Source organism: Gigantopelta aegis, chromosome 11 (genome assembly GCF_016097555.1).
Source record: "Gigantopelta aegis isolate Gae_Host chromosome 11, Gae_host_genome, whole genome shotgun sequence".
Lineage (NCBI taxonomy): Eukaryota > Metazoa > Mollusca > Gastropoda > Neomphalida > Peltospiridae > Gigantopelta > Gigantopelta aegis.
The window spans coordinates 3,559,535-3,584,933 of record NC_054709.1 but is presented as its reverse complement, the minus strand read 5'-3'; the positions used below and the strand labels follow the sequence as shown (position 1 = coordinate 3,584,933).

Genomic DNA, 25,399 nt, shown 5'->3' with positions numbered 1-25,399 from the left:
CTTCACATGTAATACATATCTTCTTATATTAATAACTGTGTTTTAACAGAAAATGTAACATTTCATTATGTACTGTAATAATATGTGTTTGAAGCTCCGAATAAAAATTTGAATAAAAAAAAAAGGGGGGGGGGGGGGGGGGGAAGAAAAAAGATTCCCGCTCTAATACCACAACAATCCTATGTTTGACGTCAAATACCTTTACATCGATCATTTTCGAGTTGTTAGATTTAAAAAAAAAAAAAAAATCCAGATATTAATCACTAGTAGGAAATGTTTTATTTAACGTTGCACTGAACACATTTCATTTACGGCTATATGTCGTCAGTAATCACTAATACACATACTACAGAAAGAAACCCAACAGCACCCATACGCAGCTAAGCTTCGGAAAACTTCGGACAGCAATTTTCAAAGGTCGCTGACCTATATCATGACGTGACGTCACATGATCGCCCACTCAGTTGATTTCGTCTTCCAGGGGGCCGTCTCATACCATAAGACAAGGAAGAAATGAAATGTTTTATTTAACGACGCACTCAACACATTTTATTTACGGTTATATGGCGTCAGACATATGGTTAAGGACCACACAGATATTGAGAGAGGAAACCCGCTGTCGCCAATTCATGGGCTACTCTTTTCGATTAGCAGCAAGGGATCTTTTATATGCACCATCCCATAGACAGGATAGTACATACTACGGCCTTTGATGTACCAGTCGTGGTGCACTGGCTGGAGCGAGAAATAGCCCAATGGGCCCACCGACGGGGATCGATCCCAAACCGACCGCGCATCAAGCTGGGCTACCTCCCACCCCTGAAGGGGGATGAAAATAAATATATAATAAAATTATAACTGTCGCAAAATTTAGGGGGGCCGGGCCCCTGTCCCCAACCCCCCTAGACCCGCCTCTGAGGGTAATATTCAAGTATTCAGTGATGCCTGGCCTACGTTTAGTTAACCATGTTCCTTTCGCTACACATCTTGTAAACTATTTTGACTGGAGCCCGAAGCGGTTATTCAGTTTAATGTGCAGCGTATATACCAGTCTAGCATGCGTTGGCCACAAGAGACTGGCTGAACTTACAAATGCTAAAGTTACTTTGGTATCACCCAAATGACCTGGGCCCCGTTCCACAGAGCGATCTTAGCGCTAAGATCACCGTAAGAGCATATGTTAGCCGTGCAGTTACGGTGATCTTAGGGCTAATATCGCTTCGTAGAACGGGGCCCAGTCCGTTATACATAGTCACCCTGGTGTTTGTAATATCACGAAATGCTTTTTAAAAATTTCATTTCCACTTAATTTCGTGCTTATATCCAGTTAAGGTTCAAGCACGCCGTCCTGGGCACACACCTCAGCTATCTGGGCTGTCAGTCCAGGACAGTGGATTAGTTGTTAGTTGGTTAGTCGATAGTGAGAGAGAAGAGATTGTAGTGGTCTTACACCTACCCATTGAGCCCTTAAGAACTCGCTCTGGGTTTCTCCTTCCGGCCAGTGGTATATCAAAAGTCGTGGTATATGCTATCCTGTCTGTGGGAAAGTGCATAATAATAAAAGATCCCTTGCTGCATTAGAAAAAAATGTAGCTGGTTTCCTCTTATGACTACATGTCAGAATTACCAAATGTTTGACATTCAACAGTCGATGATTAATTTAATCAGTGTGTTCTAGTGGTGTCGTTAAACAAACTTTTCAGACTAGTTTTTACCACGCATTTTCATCATTCTGCTCACAGTATTACAGTAATAGTTGTAATCCGTGTTAAAATGCGTAGTGGTTCGTTTACAACCATATACAGCTGTTTGGCAGTAATGCTAATACAAATAAATGTTGTTAACCGGCCTCGGTGATGTCGTGGCTAGGCTAAGCCATCGGACATAATGCTGGTAGGTACAGGGTTCGCAGCCCGGTACCGGCTCTCACCCAAAGCGGGTTTTAACGACTCAATGGGTAAGTGTAAGACCAATACACCCTCTTCTCTCTCACTAACAACTAATAACTAAACCACTGTCCTGGACAGACAGACCAGATAGTTGAAGTGTGTGTCCAGGACAGCGTGCTTGAACCTTAATATGTTGAAAATAAATTAATTAACTGTTGAAATCCAGATTCGAGCATTTTCGTTTAAATCGAGCAAAAATCAGCCTCCCCCTCTTCCCCCGCCCCACCCACCTTCAAAAATAGGGAAGGGAGAGCCCGTACGCCCATGTGTGTGAACATCAGTGAGACGAGCGCCCGTGATTGTTCGCCCTCCCGAACCTGCCTCTGGCGTCACCGTTAAAGAGAAAACCGCCGAGTCACGGTTCATGTGAGATGTATGGTGGGGGGGGGGGGGGGGGGGGGGGGGGGGGGGGGGGGGGGGGGGGGTGAACGAGGTAATTGACATGACGTGTGTCCGACAAAAGTCGGTTAATCGAGATTAACTCTAGGGCTATTAAGGAAGGAAGGAGGAAGGAAATGTTTTTATATAACGACGCACTCAACACATTTTATTTACGGTTATATGGCGTCATACATGTGGTTAAGGACCACACAGATATTGAGAGAGGGGTGGGGTGGGAGGGGTGCAGGCGAGCCTGTGTTACTAGAAAGTTAAAGTTTGTTTTGTTTAACGACACCATTAGAGAACATTGATTTATTAAACATCGGCTACTTGATGTCAAACATTTGGTAATTTTGACATATAGTCTTAGACAGGAAACCCGCTACATTTTCCTATTAGTAGCAAGCGATCCTGTAGGTATATACACCATCCCCATCAAACTTCCATCAGGTAGACACCAACACACCATCTCCTAGAAATCAAACTGGATGTTCCAGGATGTTTCAGGACTTAAACAATGGGGGAGCAATCACCCTAGAAATGATAGACAGGCGATATCCAAAGACAACCTAGATCCATGCATTCACAGATGCCTCGGCGGAGAATGCTATACAAAAACGTGAAAGTGGAGCATACATCAGTAATCCAGATGGCTCCTCGCCCCCCCCCCCCCCCTCCTTCTCCATTCCAGTTGGCGAGCTATGCTCGAACTATAGAACAGAATTGCAAGTCCTGATTGCCGCGACAGAGCTTCGGACAGCGAAAGGAAAGAAACAGAATACAGTGTGTCTAACAGACTCCTTGTCAGCTCTCCAGTCACTTTCATTACGACCCTCAAAACTTCTGATTAGACAACTGCAAGCAAAACTGAATGCTCTTAATCAAAGTTGCAAAGTGATACTACAGTCAATCCCTACACATGTAGGAGTTGCAAGCAACGAAAAGGCCGACCAACTGGCCAAACCTCCCATAACCCAACTTTTCCATATCATACAGTGAAGCCAAGACAATCCTAAAGCGAAAATTCAAATATGATTGGAAGGCGAGGAATGGTGGTTCAGCTCTGACTGTGACAGCATTAACCAACTAAACAGAAAATAACAAACTTTAATCTTCCGTCTTCGCACTGGACATTGTGGCCTAAAGAAGCACCTAAAAAGGATAAGACTTGCAGAGGTGGCCCAATGTGAATGTGGTGCTGAAGAGCAAACACCGGAGCACGTTCTACAAACCTGTCAGCACCTAGAAGAAATTCGACAGAAAGTTTGGATGGAAGGCACGTCCCTCAACACCAAACTCCGGGGACCTGTCGACGACCTGCAGAAGACGACAAACGTGATCGCCACATCTGGATTACTGATATGACGGTCGTAAAAAGACTGAACGCAGAAGAAGAAGTTTGGAGATGAATTTTATTTATTTATTTATTTCAACTTCTTTTCGTGCTTATATCCAATGAAGGTTCAAGCACGCTGTCCTGGGCATACACCTCAGCTATCGGTGGCGTCGTGGTTAGGCCATCGGTCTACAGGCTGGTAGGTACTGGGTTCGGATCCCAGTCGAGGCATGGGATTTTTAATCCAGATACCGACTACAAACCCTGAGTGAGTGCTCTGCAAGGCTCAATGGGTAGGTGTAAACCACTTGCACCGACCAGTGATCCATAACTGGTTCAACAAAGGCCATGGTTTGTGCTGTCCTGCCTGTGGAAAGCGCAAATAAAAGATCCCTTGCTGCTAATCGGAAAGAGTGGCGACAGCGGGTTTCCTCTCAAAATCTGAGTGGTTCTTAACCATATGTCTGACGCCATATAACCGTAAATAAAATGTGTTGAGTGCGTCGTTAAATAAAACATTTCTTTCTTTTTGTGTGTGTGTGTTTTTGGGGGGTTTTGGGGGGTTTTTGTTTGGGGTTTTTTTTGTTGGTTTTTTTTGGGGGGGTGTCATTCTAACATGCCACATATATAAAACATTGCAGCCGTCATCGTCATCATTGCTGTTAGTATTCAGAGCATTACCATATGTCACTGTTAATTTGTTATATGCGTTTAACTACACTTCATTTTTTTTTTTTGATCCAGATTCCATACATTTCCTCAAAGCTGGATTTCGTGCGAAACACACAGGTAGGTTGGAAAGTTGTTTCTCTCATCCTCAGGTATATAGGACAGAGCTATCCCATGAAAGAAAGCTATGAAGGAAATTTCTGTCTTACATGGGATACAACGCGCACTTGTTTAACATGACGTCGTTGGTAATATATGACATCATATTAATGTGAGATGGTGACGTGAGGTCATTAGACAGTTTTAAATTAATATTTTGTTATTAAAACCTTCATTATAAAAGCTATCTTGTTAATTTGTAGTGTTACATTTTATACAACACATGAAACAAACATGATAAAGATGATAGTGAAGTTTATTTACGATAAAAAATGGTTAAATAAAAAAGTTACTTCTGTAACATAATGTAAAATAATGGTACCAAATAAATGAGAGAAACAAATGAAAACTGGCGTGAACAATTTATTGATTACGTTACGCAAACTCAAATTTAGGTAACCCATTTCATTTTTACGCAACCCGTCATGACCAAGTAAATGACGTCATAAATTCAATGTGTGAAGGACAAATGGGTTACACAAACTATATTTACTACGCGATTGACGCGCGAACGAAACTATCGCTCTCGCAATTTTAAAAGGCCTGAGATCCCACCCATAAAAATCTGTCACTTGGTCTGAAAATAAGCTAGAAGATTAATTGTATTATGGCTGTCTGTCTGCCTGCCTGCCTGCCTGTCTGTCTGTCTGTCTGTCTGTCTGTCTGTCTGTGTGTATGTATGTCTGCCTGCCTGTCTGTCAGGGTGTGTATGCGTGTTTGTGTATATGTGGTAATGAGTGATATCGCGTGCGTGCACGTTTGTGTAATACATGTACCAAGTTGGCCATTTTGATGATCATCACATTTATCCAATTCCTACCTATAACTAAATAATAGAAAATGTTTGTTTTTATTTTATTTTGTCTTCTAAAGTCGTTCGAAAGTATTATATCGGCATCGTGGAGGAGAACTGGGACTACGCGCCAAACGGAAATCTCGTCAATGATGACCCGTATGTATTACTATTTTTATTTTTGTTCAACGACACCACTAGAGCACATTGATTTATTGATCATCGGCTATTGGATGTCAGACATAAGGTCATTTTGACAGTCATAGAGAGGAAACCCGCTACATTTTTTTTTCTATTAGTAACAAGGGATCATTTATATGCACCGTCCCACAGACAGGATAGTACATACCACGGCCTTTGATATACCAGTCGTGGTTCACTGGCTGGAACGAGAAATAGGCCAGTGGGCCCAGCGACAGGGATCGATCCAAAACCAACCCCGCATCAAGCGAGCGTTTTACCACTGGGCTACGTCCCGGCTCAGTATGTATTACTACGCTATACTCTGGTGGCGTGAGTAAAACTGTAAATACCATTGCACTAATACCCCCAACAACACCACACAGACACGCACACGCACATACACACAGACACACACACACACACACACACACACAGACACATACATACATACCCCCAACAACACAACACAGACACGCACATACACACACATACACACACACACACAGACACACACACAGACACACATACATACATACCCCCAACAACACCACACAGACACGCACACGCACATACACACACATACAGACACGCACACACACACATACAGACACGCACACACACAGACACACACACACACACACGCACATACACACACATACACGGACACACATACACACAGACAGACACACACAGACACGCACACAGACACACATACACGCACACACAGACACGCACACACATACACGCACACGCACACACACACACACACGAACACACACACAGGCACACATACACACACACACATGCACACACACACACACACACACACACACACACACTCACGCGCGCGCACACACACACACACAGACACACACAGAGACACAGACACACACACAGACATATACACAAGCACACGTACACAGACACACACACATACACACACACACACACACAGACACACACACACACACACACACTCAGACAAACGCACACACACACACACTCAGACACACGCACACACAGACGTACACATACACACACAACACACACACACACACACACACACACACCGTTTGAAACTCATTGGAAGGAAGGAAGGAAATGTTTTATTTAACGACGCACTCGACGCACTCAACACACTTTCCCCCGCGCGTGCTGTAACCTCACCGTAGTGCAGGGGTGTAACGTTCTCTTCGAGAAGGGCCAATACAGCACAAATTGAAATTTTGTGTAAAAGTCAGTATCTATTTGTGATATTTGTATTTTTGCACAGTTCTTTACACTGTTTCTATTTATATATTGATGATGATCATCACCTTATTTGTTTACATTACCATAGTGTGACACCCAATAGCCGATGTATTTTTCGTGCTGGGGTGTCGTTAAACATCCATTCATTCATTCAACACATTTTATTATGCTTAAAGGTAGGGTCAACTCAAACAAGAGCTTACCCGGACCACCAATACATACTGACACTTTAGCAAATGAAAAACGCGTAATTTTAGAGTTAATAAAAAATCGTGATTATTCCTGCTAACTGGGGGCAGCCATTTTATTTCGTTTTTGTGACGTCCGGTGGTATAGCTTGGGGCGAAGTGACGTCAGCTCCGTCCATCTCCTCTATGCACAGTGTAAACAAACGCTCTAATTTACGCCACGGCGCTTCGCTTTCATCAACCTGACTTGTAAAACAACACAAATGACTTGATAGTATAATAAACTATTTAACTAAATAGATTTCAGGTTGCATCAATAGAACGAAATCGAGTCATAGTATTTTTCTTTTTTAAAAAATCCAAAGAAAAAATGCATATTATTAGACCTATTGGTAGGATACGTTCGAGCAAAAACTACCACCCACGATACCCAAGTGATACTTTTCTTTTCTTTGGGACGACGTAATTGGCCAGTTTTGTGATTTTAGATGGGAAAGTCTACTTAATCAAGAGTTTTACAGAATTACTTACAGTAATAAAGCAAGACGACTGATCGATTACGATTTGAGGGTATCCGTGCTGTTATCACACAATACCCTGCGATCTTAATAAAAGAGGCACGTCGTTTTAGTGTGTCTAGACACGGTGTCTAGGGACCGTCTAAATATACACCTGCCAATCAAGAACCACAGGTACAGGCCACGGAATGAAAAGACCAATTAACTAAGAAAACACTCCGATTATTGTTTCAGTCTGTGGGTTAATTTATGTACAAAACATAATATAGTTATTTCAACACTTTGACAATGGTGGTTTATTTTGTATTAAAAATAATATATAATTGTCGCTGGCTTACTGGGATGACTATTATTACAGAATATTGCTATGCATCTTCAGTTCGAAGACTAATTCCTGACGTGACACGTTAGGTATTACGTAACCACCAGCTCGCCAGAGGGCGTATTCACTGGGATGGTACAAAATTGCTGCGCCCGTTATATATATCAGCCGTCATATTTAACCGTTTTATTAATTAACTATACGATTATATTTGTTGATATTAAGCAGTAATGTGCATTATATATCGTTGAATATGCATACCAGGCCAAATGCCTTAATTGTCCCCTCCTTTAAGGACCACGCGTAGATTGAGATAGGAAACCCGCTGTCGCCACTTCATGGGCTACTCTTTTCGATTAGCAGCAAGTGATCTTTTATATGCATCATCCCACAGACAGAATAACACATACTACGGCCTTTGATATACCAGTTGTGGTGCACTGGCTGCAACGAGAAATAGCCCAATGGGCCCACCGATGGGGATCGATTCGAAACAGACGGCGCATCAAGCGAACGCTGTACCACTCAGTGGGGGTGCATACAAAAGACATATTGCTGTTTATAGAAGAATGTAGCAGATTTCTTCTAAAGACTACGTATTGAATGATGAATAAATCTATGTGCGCTATTGGTAATTTTAACAAAACATCTCTCTTTCTCTCTCTCTCTCTCTCTCTCTCTCTCTCTCTCTCTCTCTCTCTCTCTCTCTCTCTCTCTCTCTCTCTCTCTCTTAATTGTGGGCTTCTTCTTTTTTTCATTTCAATACCAGACAAGCGGCCATTCGCTTGCAGGGCGGTGCCAACCGTATTGGAAGTGTGTACACCAAGGCGGTGTTCCGGCGGTTCAAAGACCGGTCTTTCACGTCACAAATGAGCCACCCCCCTTGGCTGGGATACCTCGGGCCCATCATTAGGGCGGAGGTGGGGGACACCATCAAGATATTTCTGAAGAACCTGGCACCAACCAGTGAACGGTCCTTCTCCATCCACCCTCACGGTGTCCAGTACAATAAGGACTCAGAAGGTAAATACATAGAGAATAACTAGTTAATGACGTAGGATGTCGGCTTGATCCCGTGAAGGTAAGAATGAGAAATTCCGCGAGGCTTGTTAATATTATTCTATCAGGAGTTTCGAGGCGTGATGTTGTTAGTAGAATCGTTGCTAAAAACTGATTTTTTTTTTCCTCCGTCCCTCCCTCCCCCTCACTCTCCCCTCCCCACTCTCTCTCTCTCTCTCTCTCTCTCTCTCTCTCTCTCTCTCTCTCTCTCTCTCTCTCTCTCTCTCTCTCTCTCTCGCTCCTCTCCCTCTTTCTCTCAGTAACTCTCTTTTCGTCTCTTTCTTCGTCTCTGTCTTTATCTCAGTCTTTCGTGCTGGGGTGTCGTTAAACATTCATTTATTCATTCTATCTCAGTCTCTTCCTCACCCTACCTCCCTACCCTCCTGTCTGCGTCTCTCTCTCTCTCTCTCTCTCTCTCTCTCTCTCTCTCTCTCTCTCTCTCTCTCTCTCTCTCTCTCTGTCTCTCTCTCTCTCTCTCTGTCTCTCCTCTATCTCTCTGTCTCTGTCTCTGTGTCTCTCTTTGTCTCCGTCTCTCTGTGTGTGTCTCTCTCTCTCTCTCTCTCTCTCTCTCTCTCTCTCTCTCTCTCTCTCTCTCTCTCTCTCTCTCTCTCTCTCTCTCTCTCTCTCTCACTATGCGTACATTGTTTGCGTCTCGTTTTAGGTGCAAAATACTCGGATAACACTAGCGGCCGAGACAAATTAGATGACGGAGTTCCATTTGGAGGGGTACACACCTATACGTGGGTCGTCAGGGGAGAGAACTTTGCTCCGACAAAGGAAGACAACAATTGCCTGGCTTGGCCCTACCATTCCCACAGAGTGTCAGAACCCGATATTGTTACCGGACTCGTAGGCATGCTGTTCACATGCAAAAAAGGCAAGGGCTTATTTATTTTATTTACTTATTTATTTATTTATTTATTTATTTTATTTATTATTTTATACTATGTATTTATATTATTATTTATTTACTTATGTATTTATTTTACTTTTATTCATATATATATATGTATGTATGTATGTATGTATGTATGTATGTATGTATATAATATGTACTATTTATTTTATTTAGTTATTATTTTATATATATTTATATTATTTATTTACTTATTTATGTATTATTTATTAGTTATTTATTTATATATACTATTTATTTTATTTGTTTATTATTTTATACTACATATTTACATTATTTATTTACTTTTTTTTTTTTTTAATTAATTTATTTTATTTTATTTTATTTATTATTTTATTATTTTATCCACTGTTCCATTTCCTTTGAGTTCCATCTTCAAGTTCGTTTGCAACCTACGTCTACTTCCCAGTCCATGGCTCCCTTATCACGACATATGATTGCCTCTTGTGGCCATCTGTATCAAACACCTATCATTTCCTATTAGCTTGTGGTATGACAACTGTTCGCTGGTTACGTCTGTCACTGGTTATGTCTGTCACTGTTAAGAAGCGCCTGGTATAGTCCCCTACTATTGGCTGGGGAAAACTGAGGACCACTACCACCAAATCACCGCCACCAGCGTCATCATCATCGCCGTCGTCGTCGTCGTCGTCATCATCATCATCATCACCAACATCACTGATGCCTTCATCATCAGCATCATCATCATCATCATCATCATCACCAACATTGATGATGCCTTCATCATCATCATCATCACCAAACATCACTGATGCCATCATCATCATCATCATCATCATCACCAACATCAATGATACCTTCATCATCATCATCACCAACATCAATGATGACTTCATCATCATCATCATCACCACCAATATCACCAACATCACTGATGCCATCATCATCATCATAATCATCATTATAAACCACACTATCATCATAATCAACGTCATAATTTCATCATTATCATCATCGTGATTTTTGTCATCATCGTCATCATCATCGTGATCATCACCGTCATCAACACGATAATCATCGCCACAGTCATCATCATACTTATCATCATCATCTTCATTTTTGTCATCGTCGGCATCAACAACAACACCATCATTGCCATCGTCATCATGCTCATCTCTGTAGCAGGATGTAGCTCATTGACCCATGACATGTTCATCATCACCATCATCATCTAAGTCGTTATCATCATAGTTACGCTCACCAACATTATCATCGACAACACCATGGGCATACTATAATTTTCAGCTCATCATACCTAATATCTTCTTCGGGAAAGAAACTTTTTTTTAAAAACCATTACTATAATTTGTGCAGCTTAACCCATATGCTGCATTATTGAAAATACATTTAGCTACGGATGTCTACATTTAATATTTTTTAAAAGTTTGTTTTGTTTAGCGACACCACTAGAGCACATTGATTTATTAATCATCGACTATTAGATGTAAAACATTTGGTATATAGTCATAGAGAAAATCCGATACATTTCTCCATTAGTAGCAAGGAATCTTTTATTTTCACCATCCCACAGACAGGACAGCATATAACAGTCGTAATGCATTGGCTGAAACAAGAAATAGCTTAATGGGCCCACCGACGAGGATCGATCCCAAACTGACAGCACATCAAGCGAACGGTTTACCACTGGGCTACGTCCATTAATAGTATTAAAACACCAATAGTTAGTTCGTTACGACGTAATGCAATGACGTAGAAGGCAAAACCGATTATGCAGCCTATATTTAGGTTAGTTTTAACTAACTTCCGGGGCAATGATTTCCAATTTATATAATAATTAATATAAATTGCGGTAAGTTAAGTTAAACTATACTTAGAATTAATATATTATAATCAATATATTATAATTAAAATGGAAATGATTAAAATGGATATTGATATTGAAATGAATTTGAAATGGAAATTGAAATAAGTTACAGTTAAGCTAAAGTTAAAGTTTATGTAAAATTAAATGAAATGCTTTTAGTTGGCCATAAACACAAGTAGGCTTATATAACTAATATTCTAGTCATATGATTACTACCAGTCGGGGTGGGATTTAGCTCAGCCGACTGAGCGCTCGCTTGAGGTGATTTTGTTGCAGGATCCGTTCGACTGATTGGGTTTTATCTCGTTCCAACCAGTCTTTTCTTCTTTTCGTTCGCTTGTTGACTACATGTCGAGGCCAGCAGTGACAATGAACGATACTGTTCTCTGTAGATCACGTCTTGTGCCGTACAGCTTCTTCTGGAGAGTTGTTGAAGTTGTTCCAACCAGTGACCCACAACTGGTCAAATTCCGTGGTATGTACTTTCCTGTCTGTGTGGAAAATACAGATAAATGATCCCTTGCGGCTGATGGAGAAAGATAGCGGGTTTCTTCTGACGACAGTGTATCACAATATTATCAAACGTTTTTACATCCAATAGCCGATGATGAATTAATCGATGTTCTCTAGTGGTGGCGTTAAACTTTTTACAACATTTTTGTAGGTCACACAACCTTCAGCTTCAAGGCTGGTATAGAGGTGTGCATGGTTGCCATGCCAGTAGTGTCTCACTGGGGAGGTGTTGTCCAGTGAGGGGAGGTGTTGTACATGAGGGGAGGTGTTGTCCAGTGAGGGGAGGTGTTGTCCAGTGAGGGGAGGTGTTGCCCAGTGAGGGGAGGTGTTGCACAGTGAGGGGAGGTGTTGCCCAGTGATTGGAACAAACTTTAAATGCAACAACCTCTAACTTTTCCAGGAACTCTGACGCCAGACGGAGAGCGGAAGGACGTGGGCTTGGAATACATCTTCTACATGGATCTCGTGGACGAAAACGAAAGCTGGCTGATCAACGCCAACCTCGACCGCTGTGGCACTCCGGCCATGTGCGTGACGCTCCACGACAACAACGACGCGGACTTCGAAGAGAGCAACAAAATGTACAGCATCAACGGCTACTCGTATGGGAATCTGCCCAATGTGGTATTCTTCGCGTACGAGCCAGTGACGATTCATCTGTTCACTCTGTCTGAAGGAGTGCAGAGCTTCTACATCAGTGGACATTCACTGACGATGAGGAATCAGAGGTACGCTGGTGTAAGATGGGGTTTTAAAGGTGCATAGTTTGATATATATATATATACATATACATATACATATACATATACATATACATATACATATACATATACATATACATATACATACACATACACACACACATATATATATATATATATATATATATATATATATATATATATATATATATATATATACATATATATATATATTAAAAGAATCCTTCATATGTGTCCATGTGGGACAGAGCTATTCCACCCGAGGGTACATAATTTGTTGTACCCGAGGGTGGAATAGCCCTGTCCCACATGGATAAATAATGGAGGATTATTTTTCTCCCATCCAGTAGATGAAAAACAAGCATTTTGGGAAAACGTGAAAAACCTAGATTTTTTTTTTTTTTTATCTTACAATAAAATATCCATAACCATTGAAAATATCGTACCCAAAAATGGTTTATTACTAAAAGTATAAACCGAAAATGATAGTAAATTTCATTATGACAGCAGGTTTTCTTGTTTTTATGAAATATAAAAAGCATTTCTTGCGTTATTTTGCCGTTTACGTGACGTCACCTAAGGTCTCACTACACAGATGTCATCTGCCATTGAAACCCATGTTAAACTGCCCAACTTCAAGCGAAGATTGCCCATAGAACGGGTTCTCGTTGGCACCAACAACATACACCATTGCGAACATACATTATATAAGCATTTATTTTCACTCCAAAATTGAGAACATTTCCGTCTCAGTTTTTTGCTATATGACCGCATCTGGCTGTAGTACCGGTCCGAACAGGTGGTTCATTAACCGATTCACTCCGGCTGTCATTTGCGCTATATACCCATGTCCCAAAAGCTCGATGCACAATATTACAAAATAACATGGGCAAAATACAGCCAGAAGGCTTACCATTAAACATACATATTGTTTTAATTCTTCACCATTTCCTAGAAGTGAATATGTCAACCATAACATGTGTCACAATTAGGAACTATAGTGGACCCGTGATGAATGAACTGTCACCCGGAAGTGATCTGTGTAGTGAGACCTAAAGCTAATATCAGCTCAAACAATAGAAGTCACGTGGTCATGCAAGACCGATTTATTCTGCATGGGCTGACGTCATGGAATACGCCTGTCTTGCATGACTAGGGATGGGAGAAATAAATAAATAAATATAACCATGAAAATGGGCAGAATTTTGAAAATAGCAATTAGTGAAAAAGTTAATAGAATAAATAAAAAAAATAAAAAGGTTACAAGCCAAAAATAATAAGAATTGACTGCTCGGCCGAATATTGACATAATTTGGAGCATTTTAGAAGGACAGTCCAAATCTAAATAAGAGAAAGAAGAGAGGATCGGACTATTTAATAATATTTTTTTTTAAAAGAAGTAATTTCGACATAAAATTTTGAACACAGATCTAAAAGTTTAAAGTCCGATCGATATGTCCACGCGAGTGGCCTCGTTAAGGCCGTTTGGGTGCACAGCTTAAAGGGACGAGATGGGTTGCATCCCGTCAAGAAAACCCCAAGATTGACAGTCGATAGACGTTGAAGGTTTAGTGCTGTGCTGAAATACAGATCTTGAGAAGCCGGATCCGTCTGAACGAGAGAGAGAGTATCAGACTAGGGTATAGTCCAGTCGTCATGGTTTGGTATAGTGGTGCGGATGGGCCCGACTCCGGAGGATACGAGATGGTATCACTATAAAGCAAGGTAAAGTCTAGAAAAAGAGTAGTAGGGGCCGACCCCGCTTCCTATTTCTTCTTAGAGTGGGGCGGTCAATCTTCCAGTGCTGCTAGGACAGGCTCGGACATGTAGAGACTAAACGCGAACAACCGTGGCGTTCTGCAGAATGGCCGTCATACGAGTGACGAAAAAAAAACCAAGTCGACAGTCAGACGGAGAAATGACGTGGAGGCAAGGAATCTCGCTAAAAAGGAATCCAACCTGGTGGTGCAGGCTGTCCAAACGAGAAGCGTTCCAGCGTTCAATCAGTTCCAATGGCCGCATACATCCCAGTAGTAAACTTCATTTCGCTGACAAAAACAACGAAATGAAGGACCCCCAAGTCGAGCACACGAAAGCACGTGCAGTGTGCACAAGCGAAACTCCAGACTGGGAATGCGTTCTCCCTAATCTATTCAAGTGCCTCGTTTTTCTCATGGTGCGGGACGTAGCCCAGTGGTAAAGCGCTCGTTTGATGCTCGGTCAGGCTGGAATCGATCCCCGTCGGTGGACGCATAATTGGGCTATTTCTCGCTCCAGAAAGTGCACCACGACTGGTATATCAAAGGCCGTGGTATGTGTTATCCTGTCTGTGGGATGGTGCATATAAAAGATTCCTTGCTGCTAATCGAAAAGAGTAGCCCATGAACTGGCGACAGCGGGTTTTCTCTCTCTTTATCTGTGTGGTCCTTAACTATATGTCTGACGCCATATAACCGTAAATAAAATGTGTCGAGTGCGTCGTTAAATAAAACATTTCCTTCCTTCCTTCTTTTTTTTTCTCTATTAATTTTCCTGCCATTTGGGACGCCATTTCGACAAGTTGGTCTATGTCCCCTGTTCCCTTTAATTACCTCTCTCATCCCCCTCCCCCCCCCCCTTCCCCATCAGCCCCTGATTTTCATGATACTAAGTTGGGTTTTTTTTTTTTTTTGTGTGGCAATACATCCTAGTGAACTATTAAGATGTCTGCTAATTTAAAACACTTCCGCTGGTTACGAACATAAGCATTGTTGTTGATACAGCTTGAACAGTTTATGCTGAGGTGTGTTGGATGAATTTGTAATTAATTGTAGACTCAGAGATATATTCGCACGACAAAGGGTGACACAATTACTATCCCAAGGTAGAAAGGAAACAGATCGTGTAAAAGTAGCTATTCACCTTTTCGAATACGATTTTTATGTCAACGAGTGATGTGTGAAAAACATATTTTCACGAATTGCGAAGCAATGAGTGAAAATATGTTTTTCACACATCACGAGTTGATATAAAAATCGTATTCGAAAAAAACATCATGAAATGGTCTATTTATTATATACATATTTCCTAATTTTTGACAATATCTTTCGCTTTTTGATAATATCTTTCGCTTATCCTATCGAAAACACATAACGTCATGATATATTTCTTCCTATGGAACTTTGCCAGAACATTTACTTGACCATAGACTTTTAAAAAGAAATTTGAATAAAATTTATCTTTATTAACATTTATTTAACAATACTGCGGTGCAAACATACCTGACAAAGCGATCCTCCAAAAACTCCCACAAAAACAAAACGAGTCGAACGCCGTTAAATTCTTACACTTACACTCGATGACACTACATTGTGTCATTATTTAGCTTCGTATTCAATTCGTTTTATATATTTTATCGTAATTGCACTTCGTATCCCTTTTTTATTGGTACATTTGATTAAATTACATTTTTTTATTTTCCAAATACGATCAGATGCATTGGTAATCATCAAATTTAAAGCTGCAATGTCTGGTTTCAATCGTATATAATCAAGTTCTAAGTTCAAATACAAGCATAACTACACTTTTAATTCACTTGCGAGTTGTCGTCATTAACGCATATCGTCAAATGCTTACTAGCCAGTTAGAACAATTCTCGCCATTTTGTAATACCGAGCGGATTCTAGCAGCCACTTCCTAGCAGCCAATTACGCTAGCAGCCAATTTCAGCAGACACACATGGCGACGTTCTAAGAAACGAGACAAAGGGAGATAATTTAATCCTGCACTTTTGCAAAAAAGTAAATACGATTTCTATATTTTCACTGTAGCTAAAATACACTGAAAATATGACTTTTCACCGGATATGACTTTTATGGTTTCCGTAGATCTATATATTTCATTGCTATGTATATAATAAATTTTGTCACGGTACCGTTGATGTACTTTCACACCTGTAACAAAACGAGGTATTGTCAAGTGTTTCTTAGTTGAATTCAGACCCGTGATAAATAGATATTTATTTTACGAGTTTGTGTCAGGATTATTGTATTACCCAAGCGAGAGCGAGAGTAATACATGAATCCTGACAAAAGTTTCGTAAAATCAGTAGGCCTACGATTCACACGCGAGTGTAATAATTTCTTTATTATCCACATTATCCAAAATATAATTTTTATGAATAACAACCTAGGATCATGTCAAAACGTTTGAAACGTAACTAAAAAGACACGACGAAACGACGTCATTTTCCGAAATTTTTGACAAGCGTTTACACTGAAGCCACATTATTAAGTTATGACATCACTTCATGGGCGGATCCAGGAAATATTTTTAGGGGGGGACCAAAAAAGAAGGTCACATTGACTCGTCAAAAGGGCACCTTACTACAAGTTTTGATATTTACAATTAATATGAATTCCTACAGTTCTACGTCATAATATACTAGCAATAATGAAGTAAATTGGCGTCACTCGCATTAGAACCTCAATGGGGCCCCATTGAGACTCAATAACACAGACACATATCTGCAAGCTTGCGCATGTACACGAAAATCTTGATTTCATTTATCTACAATATAATTATTGTTTACTTAAAAAAAAAAAATTCTACAAACAAAAAGGGCACTTGGACATTTTGAGGGCACTTGAACAATTTTTTGGGGGGACGCGTCCCCCTGGTCCCCCCCCCCCCCCCTTGGATCCGCCCATGCACTTCGCAAAATTATGTCATACGTGGTGTACGTAAAATCATTATGACACACGTGGGGGGCCATCTTCATAAATCAAGGCTAATATTCGTTCCTCGTATTCAGCCTTGATACATGTCGTCAAGAAATCGTGCCACAAAATGCTTAAATTTCATTGGATGCGATGAGATCTGATTGCAACGAATCGCAACGCTCCTTATAGATTCCCTTGTTATTGTAAACAAAGATGGCAGCGTCAGCGTCCGGCGGTTAATTCTTGATATTGCCAATCTAATTAAAATTAGCTCCACTATTACATGTGTGGAGCTAATTTTAATTAGATTGTGATATTGCTTTCAAGATTGTCACATGTTACCGATGCTGTGATTGGTCAGCGATGCCATCGTGTAAGGGACATAATCGGTGTTACAAAATTTTCTTCCGATAGAGGGCGCTAGTAGTGGATATCAGTAATCTTGACTACATGTAACAAGGCTGAATACGAGGAACGAATATTAGCCTTGATTTATGAAGATGGTGGGGGCATACTGATTATATTTCCCTGAATATCGTGAACTATGTGGATAATAACGCTGTTTATTATCCATTTAGTTCAAGATATTCAGGGATATATAACCAGTATGACCCACGTGTGTCTAGTGGTGTCGTTAAACAAAACAAAACTGTTTACCTGCCTAGAACCAATGAAGTCTCAAATGGGTGACCCTTTTACTCAGCTCTTTCATTTTAACTATCTCAATGCAAACAATCCCATGTGGTGGTGGTCGTGGTGGTGGTGGTGGTGGTGGTCTTGTTTTGTTTATTTTTAATATTTGTTTTCAATTAGTAATTTTTCCACATATATATACATTTATTTCCGAATGTAATCACCTACAAATTCATCCGACACCCCAAACCTAAAATTTTCAATCCGTATCTAGAGACGAATAAATGCTTAAAGTTCCGTGATCATCATAATGATTTCACGCGCACAACGAATGACGTAATTTTGTGAAGCGACGTCATAACTTAATGCGACTTCCACAGTGTAAACGCTTGTCAAAATGACGTCATTGACGTCGTTTTGTTGTTCGAAACGTTCAATCTGATTAAAATTAGCTCTACTGGTATCACCAGTAGCTCTAACAGCATTGCGTGGAAAAATTGCATCATTACACTTGTTATTACACATGTGCTTCGTATGTTTTTTTTTATTAACTCGGTTGTTTTCGTTTCCTATTTATTGCACGACTTTATTTTTCTGTATTTATTACATACCCTCTATTATTATTTTTACAAAATCGGTTTTTAATTTAACGTCATAACTACACTTTCTTAAATTTATTAAGCAATCCTCCTTTCATGGATTTACTTAATGATAAGAATCATACTCTGCGGCAATCCTGTGTAACATTTCAAATATGATGTGACGTAATTTGTAAATCAGGCATGACGTCGGTAATGAAAAGCCACTAACTCCAGTAAAAATAAAATGGGAATTCCCCATTTACAGGTTACAAGATAAATTTATCACACGGGTTGAATATGTCTTTTAATCAATAACTTACCCATGATATCCATTTCATAAACCCATGTGATAATTTAGTGTATTAACCCGGTTAATAATATATAGTATGCTAATTTAAAGGTATATTCAAATTTGCAAGGTCTCTGGGTAATAATGTGTTGCTGTGGATTGGTCATTTGTTTACAAGCCAACAAGATCTGTATGTCTGAGTGTAACGTTTTCATAAGATTTAGTTAAAATGCGCCATCCCCGAACCCCTTCCCGTGTACAGGCATCTGCCAACATCACAGATCATTCAATTTCGATTATGCTTATTTCATTGGTTGGTATTGCTACGTTCTATGGCTACGGCACTGCGGCAATTTGCCTTGTGGCTGCTGTAAATTTCCAGCCCTGCGATTTGCAGCGGGTGTGTAATAGTTAAATTAAAGTTTGTTTTGTTTAACGACACCACTAGAGCACATTGATTGATTAATCACCGGCTATTGGATGTCAAACATTTGGTAAGTTTTGACAAAATATAATACCCTTAGAGAGAAAACTCGCTACATTGTTCCTTTAGTAGCAAGGGATATGTTATATGCACCATCCAACAGACAGGATAGTGCATACAACGGCCTTTGATATATCAGTCGTGGTGCACTGGCTGGAACGAGAGATAGCCCAATGGGCCGGGTGTGTAAGAAAATGGTTAACTGCAGTCAGACACACGTTGTATGGCCATGCAGTTTTTCAAAGTGAAACAAAAGACAATAGAGATATTCGGGCAAAATGTGCCAAACTGAGGCCGTTTGACCATGTATTTGTATCATTCTAACCGCAGTATTAATTGTAATCTATTATAATAATGTAAAAATGTCCAGCGAATTGTTTGCATGTCTATATAGTTGTTTCGCAGTAATGTTAATATGAAAACAAACACGGTTGTTATCCAGATTCGGGCATTTTCGTTGAATTCGGCCAAAAACAAGCATGCACTGAAATTTTTGTTTATAGCTTTATCCTGTATTGTTACAGATGAAGTTTAATTTTCATAGCGATTTATCCATTTTTCACAGAGTTATAGACCTTGAATTTAGGTGATAAGAAACCATTTTGGGCCCGGTAGAACGCTTGTATATATATATATATATATATATATATATATACACATGTATATATATTTTTTATTATTATTATTGTTTTGTTTTTGTTTTTTTAATTTTACAGCAAAGGAAATGCCTTTTTTACTCACTCTGACGTGCGAATTGGCGGACGATACGTCAAGGCTTTGTTCGTGGAATACACCGACAAAACATTCACCATGAGGAAGAAACGTTCATACTCTGAACGCCATCTTGGATTCCTAGGCCCGGTTATCCGGGGAAATGTAGGGGAGAGAATCTGTGTTGTCTTTAAGAATGACGCTGACAGGGAATATTCGTTTTGGCCAAACGGCGTAACCTACACGAAATTCAACGAAGGACTCGTTTACAAAGATCCTGATTGTGAGTTTTATTTTTTATTTTTTATTTTTTTTTAATAAATAATCATTAAATTTCCGTTACATTCATTGGTCGTAGCATTTAAGGATTGTCTGTTATTTCTTTTACGTTCACACAGTTTGCGGATGATTTTTTTTGTTCATACCCTGATGAACGTAAAAGAAATAACAGACAATATTTATAGTTAAATTTGAATCATACTTGCTAATAATAACACTAAACGTTCATACTATATTTTGAATTATTTTGGTCTATAAACAATAACGCTCAAAAAGATAACCTGCGCATATAAAATGACGTCATATATTATGACGTTCCCTGACGACGTGATATTATATATATATATATATATATATATAATATCTTACATTTTCAGTGCAGTCAAAGTATGTGATATTTTTCAGATCACATACTTTAACAATTTGATAACTTTGCAAATTAGTAGCAATCCGCAACCAAAGGGCCGCAACTCTAAACGCGTTTTATCATTTTGCCAAAAACGCGACCCCGAATACCTACATGTCGATTACGGCTTTACAGTCATTAACGGCCGACTTAATCGTTAAACATCGGTAGTGTTCGTAAACTAGAATGATGAATAAATTTGTTTACGTGAGTCTAGCACCTTAGTTGCAAATTAAAAGTGGTAAAATTATTTTTCCAAATATAGGTTATCAATTTATAACCCTTTATCAGCCATAAACACCATTTATATGTATATGTTATTATGTGCAGTATTTTAAAGAACCGATTTATGTCACTAACATAAATTTAAACCACCGTAAGTAAAAGAATTGATTTGTTAAAGTAATTATGATTGACCGGGATTTTTATACCAAGGGACATAACTTTTGAAATTCTCGCCACTAACTTTAAGATTGTTTCTTTCATAGCGCACACAGAATCTCAAACTTGCATACATATTGCTATTATAAACAAGACTGATTGATGCCAAAAATAAAATAAACAAATTGCAAAAAAGATTTAATAAGCATAAATCATTTCCAGTCTAGATTTTGCCTAATATTTGACTAAATACAGTTATGGGCCAAATGTTTTCAAAGTGACAGTGGTAAACCAAAAGTATAAATGTAATACATAAACATGACAATTTGGTATATTTACAATGTAAAAATGAAAGACAAGTATGTACTTAAGATATACATTAAATAAAGGTATTGCAATTTGTTCACATATGAATATTTATAGTTCACATTTATTTACCTGTAAATTAATTTTCACCGACAGCCCATAACGACTCCATACTAAACGTCTTTCTAGTTGCAAAACAGCTTCAAAACGTGAATTGATACGTTTAACGCAATCTGATTAAAATCAGCTCTATTTGGATCTTTACTTTCCAGTACAGGCCAGTGACGATGATGATGATGATAACTAGTTTAACGTGCCCATATACCACTAGGGTTTCGAACACGCCCATCCCGAGTCCGACCTCCGATAAGATCGGTGGCCTGACTCGGGATGTGGGGGGAGGGGGGGGGGGGGTAGTGTTGAAAATGGGCAGTGGACCTGATTTTAATCAGATTGCATTTAACGTTTAGCTAACAACGTTTATCGTCAGTTCAGTATATTGTCATTAAAATTAAAATGCTAACACTTTGGCAGGAGCAACATATGTAGGCCTACTTTGGCCAGAATTAATGATGGTTAATTAGTTTCAAAGCTAATGTCCACTAATAAAGCATAATAAAATTGCACTTTTCAATGCATTCTTTATGTCAAATTAAAAATACTCTACACCAAATAATTGGTTCCCTACCCTGGGTTTCTGCCAGAGGGAACGCAGGTAAAATTACATGTATGTACTCGAAAATCTCGGAAATTAATGGATATGTTTTGTTTTAATTTTTAGATAGATTATAGTAAGATAATTGCTGTTTAAAATTTGTAAAAGTGCATTAAATAAAATGTCCAATAAAACAACATTTCAAACCCATAACTACCCAATATATGCCTTTGAATATATTTAGTTCGTATTACGTACCCTCGAATTATGTTCTGGCAGAAAGCCTACTACCTTTGACAGAGGTTGAAACAATTGGTCGTCTAATTTTTGACTGTTACCATAAAATAATATACTTAATCACTTTTGGCATTAGCAATTTAAAGCAAAATGTACAATAGTTAGCACTTGCAATCAGCATCATATATTACTTTGTTTTGTTTTACCTGTAATATATTTTCACCAGGACTTCCTTCTTCCTTCATGAATGATTAAAGAAAACAATACCAGAGGCTCGCATAATACAATTTTTATTCCTAATATATGATATTGACGATACCGAAAAACACTCTGGTAATAACCTATATATATATATATATATATATATATATATATATATATATATATATATATATAATTACAAACATTCCGAATTTATACGATTTACTGTATTCTGATTGGCTGACGTCACTAAAAAAACAAGCGTTATCCTTCCATAAACCTCATAAAAATACGTCATCACGGAAGACCAAGATCGAAATAACCGCACAACACCAACAGTCACTACACGTAAACAAAAGTTAATATCAAGGTCACTTTGCGATAGAAAAACACAAGACAAATCTGCACATGAAATTGTTTCATTTTTTAAAAAGAAGTTATAATAAAGATATATACACTGTTTTTGTTGATTCAATACTTATTTTTATTTTTAGCGGACAATTTCCAATAGTATGTATACATGTATTCCTACGCTTATTTACAGAACATGGTTGACGGAAGAACGAAAGAAATTATTTTTGAGTATTTTAAGGTACACTTCTTGTACTGTTTGTAATTATACACGATTTTATACCATTTGTGACTTTTATACATCGATAAATTCCTAAAAAATGAGAAACAATTCTTATATATATATATATATATATATATATATATATATATATATATATATATATATATATATATATATATATATATATATATATATATAATTTACATCTAATTTGCAAAGTTATCAAATTCTTAAAGTATGTGATCTGAAAAATATCACATACTTTGATTGCACTGAAAATGTAAGATATTATATGATAAATATATATATACTCTATTTCCAATGAAAGTGTAAAAGCACGATACGCATTCAGTGTGAAGACATTGGAAATGGTGTATTATAAATTTAGAGGCGGGACGTAGCCCAGTGGTAAAGCGCTCGCCTGGTGCGCGGTAGTTCTAGTATCGATCCCCGTCGGTGGACCCATTGGGTTATTTCTCGTTCCAGCCAGTGCACCACGACTAGTATATCGGGATTAGATTGGGAATTCTATTAACGTGCCCCTATCCAAAAAGGTTCAGGCACGCCCACTACGGACTTAGCCTCTGACATCGCCAGTGACCAACTTAGGGGGATTGAGTTTGAAGTGGGCAGGTTTTGGAAAAAAGCCATTTAGTGCGGTCAAGCGCGAGCGCGGACCGAATAGCAGACACTTCGCAAACTTGAAGTAACACCGAGTGGGAGCCGTGCTCTGATTGGCTGAATTTCGATTACTCGGTGAAGCCTGGAAAATACCTAAGTCTACAAAGAGTAACTGCATCCAAAAACATGTCTGGACCCAAAGTAGTTAAGACTGCTCAGCCAAAAGGTTTTTAAGGTGATTTTGAGCAATTGATCGGGCGCCAAAGTAAAATGCGTCAGACTATTTATGAAAAAAATTAAACATAAGAATTTTGAACTCGATCGAAAGTGTTTAAAGTCCAACTAGCCCAAAAAGGAGGTTGTTACCTGTCCTAGCAAAGGTTGGCGTCTAGGGTGAGCCGATGAAGTTGGAGGAGTCAATGTCTGTAAAGAAGGGCCGGTATGGGCTGACTGCTAATTGCCTGACCAATGGACGGTAGTTGGCCCCCGATATCGTCTTCACGATGCGATGTATCGTCGGGTTGTCCATTTCTTTCAGCAGCATTCCCTGATGGTATATTCCGGCTTGGCGTATGGTCAGTATACACACCTCCTCTTTATCACTCAGAAGGGTTCTGCTGATGGCGAACTCTCCTTCCAGGCTCCTTGGAAGCTTGACCCAGGTTTTTTGTCTGGGGGTCATGTATAGTTTGGTGACGTCCTCTATGTTCATCCGGATGAGGTTGGCATCTGCTGTTGTAGTTTACCCGCCTGAAGAGTCCACTGTTGGGTTTGTGGCTCGTGGGGTTTCGGCGGTTGGAACGGTTGGCTTGGCTTGTCTGGTTGGCCACTCGGGGGAGTGGTTGCCTTCCGTTTCACAATAGCCAATTTTCGGGCCTGCGCCTCAACGGGTGCCGCCTGTATAATCGACGGCACAACCGGAGGCGCTGAAGTTATGGCCTGTGGAGTTGGTCCAACTGGTTCCATCGTAGAAGACGGGATGTCCGGGGCTGGTGCCTCTTCTAGTCCAGTCTTCTTACGGGGGGCGGCGATGGGTGGCGAAGCAGAAGGAGCCGCTGCCGGCGGTTTAGCCGCCGGTTTTGTCTCCCCCTGAGCCTTCCCTGGCGCACGTCTCCTCTTCCTCCACCTTCCTTTCTTCGGTTGTACCGGGTCTCCGTACACCAAGGTCACGGTTGCCCGTGACCCGGTGTACGTAATCCGGTACTCTAGCAAAGCTCCATAAGAGACCATCAGTCCCCCCAGGGGGGGGGGGGGGGGGGGTAACTCGAGAGAGCATGGACACACGTCTTGTCTCATCGTGATCTATTTGAAACTGCTAGTATATCAAAGGCTGTCTGTGGGATGGTGCCTATAGAAGACCCCTTGCTACTAATCGGAAAAATATTCCTGTCTCGGATGAAGGAGCAGGTTTGCGTTATAACAGCTTGTTCTGAATGTCACATAAAACCACTTCACCTTGACCTTAGTGGGAAAATACAGCGGGTTTCTCTGTAAGATTATATGTCCAGATTACCAAATGTTTACTCCTTACCTTTG

At 39.6% G+C, this 25,399-nt stretch overlaps 1 protein-coding gene across 1 annotated transcript in view; it reads left to right on the top strand.

Annotated features, from left to right (window-relative positions):
* The window catches only part of LOC121385504 (ferroxidase HEPHL1-like), a 38,068-nt gene that overhangs the window by 3,072 nt on the left and 9,597 nt on the right, over positions 1–25,399 (top strand). Inside the window, exons 2-7 of the mRNA XM_041516206.1 lie at positions 4,411–4,455; positions 5,368–5,446; positions 8,519–8,772; positions 9,470–9,685; positions 12,484–12,811; positions 20,209–20,486. Of these exons, the coding sequence (XP_041372140.1) occupies positions 4,411–4,455; positions 5,368–5,446; positions 8,519–8,772; positions 9,470–9,685; positions 12,484–12,811; positions 20,209–20,486 (1,200 nt within the window). The remainder of the gene's footprint in view (positions 1–4,410; positions 4,456–5,367; positions 5,447–8,518; positions 8,773–9,469; positions 9,686–12,483; positions 12,812–20,208; positions 20,487–25,399) is intronic.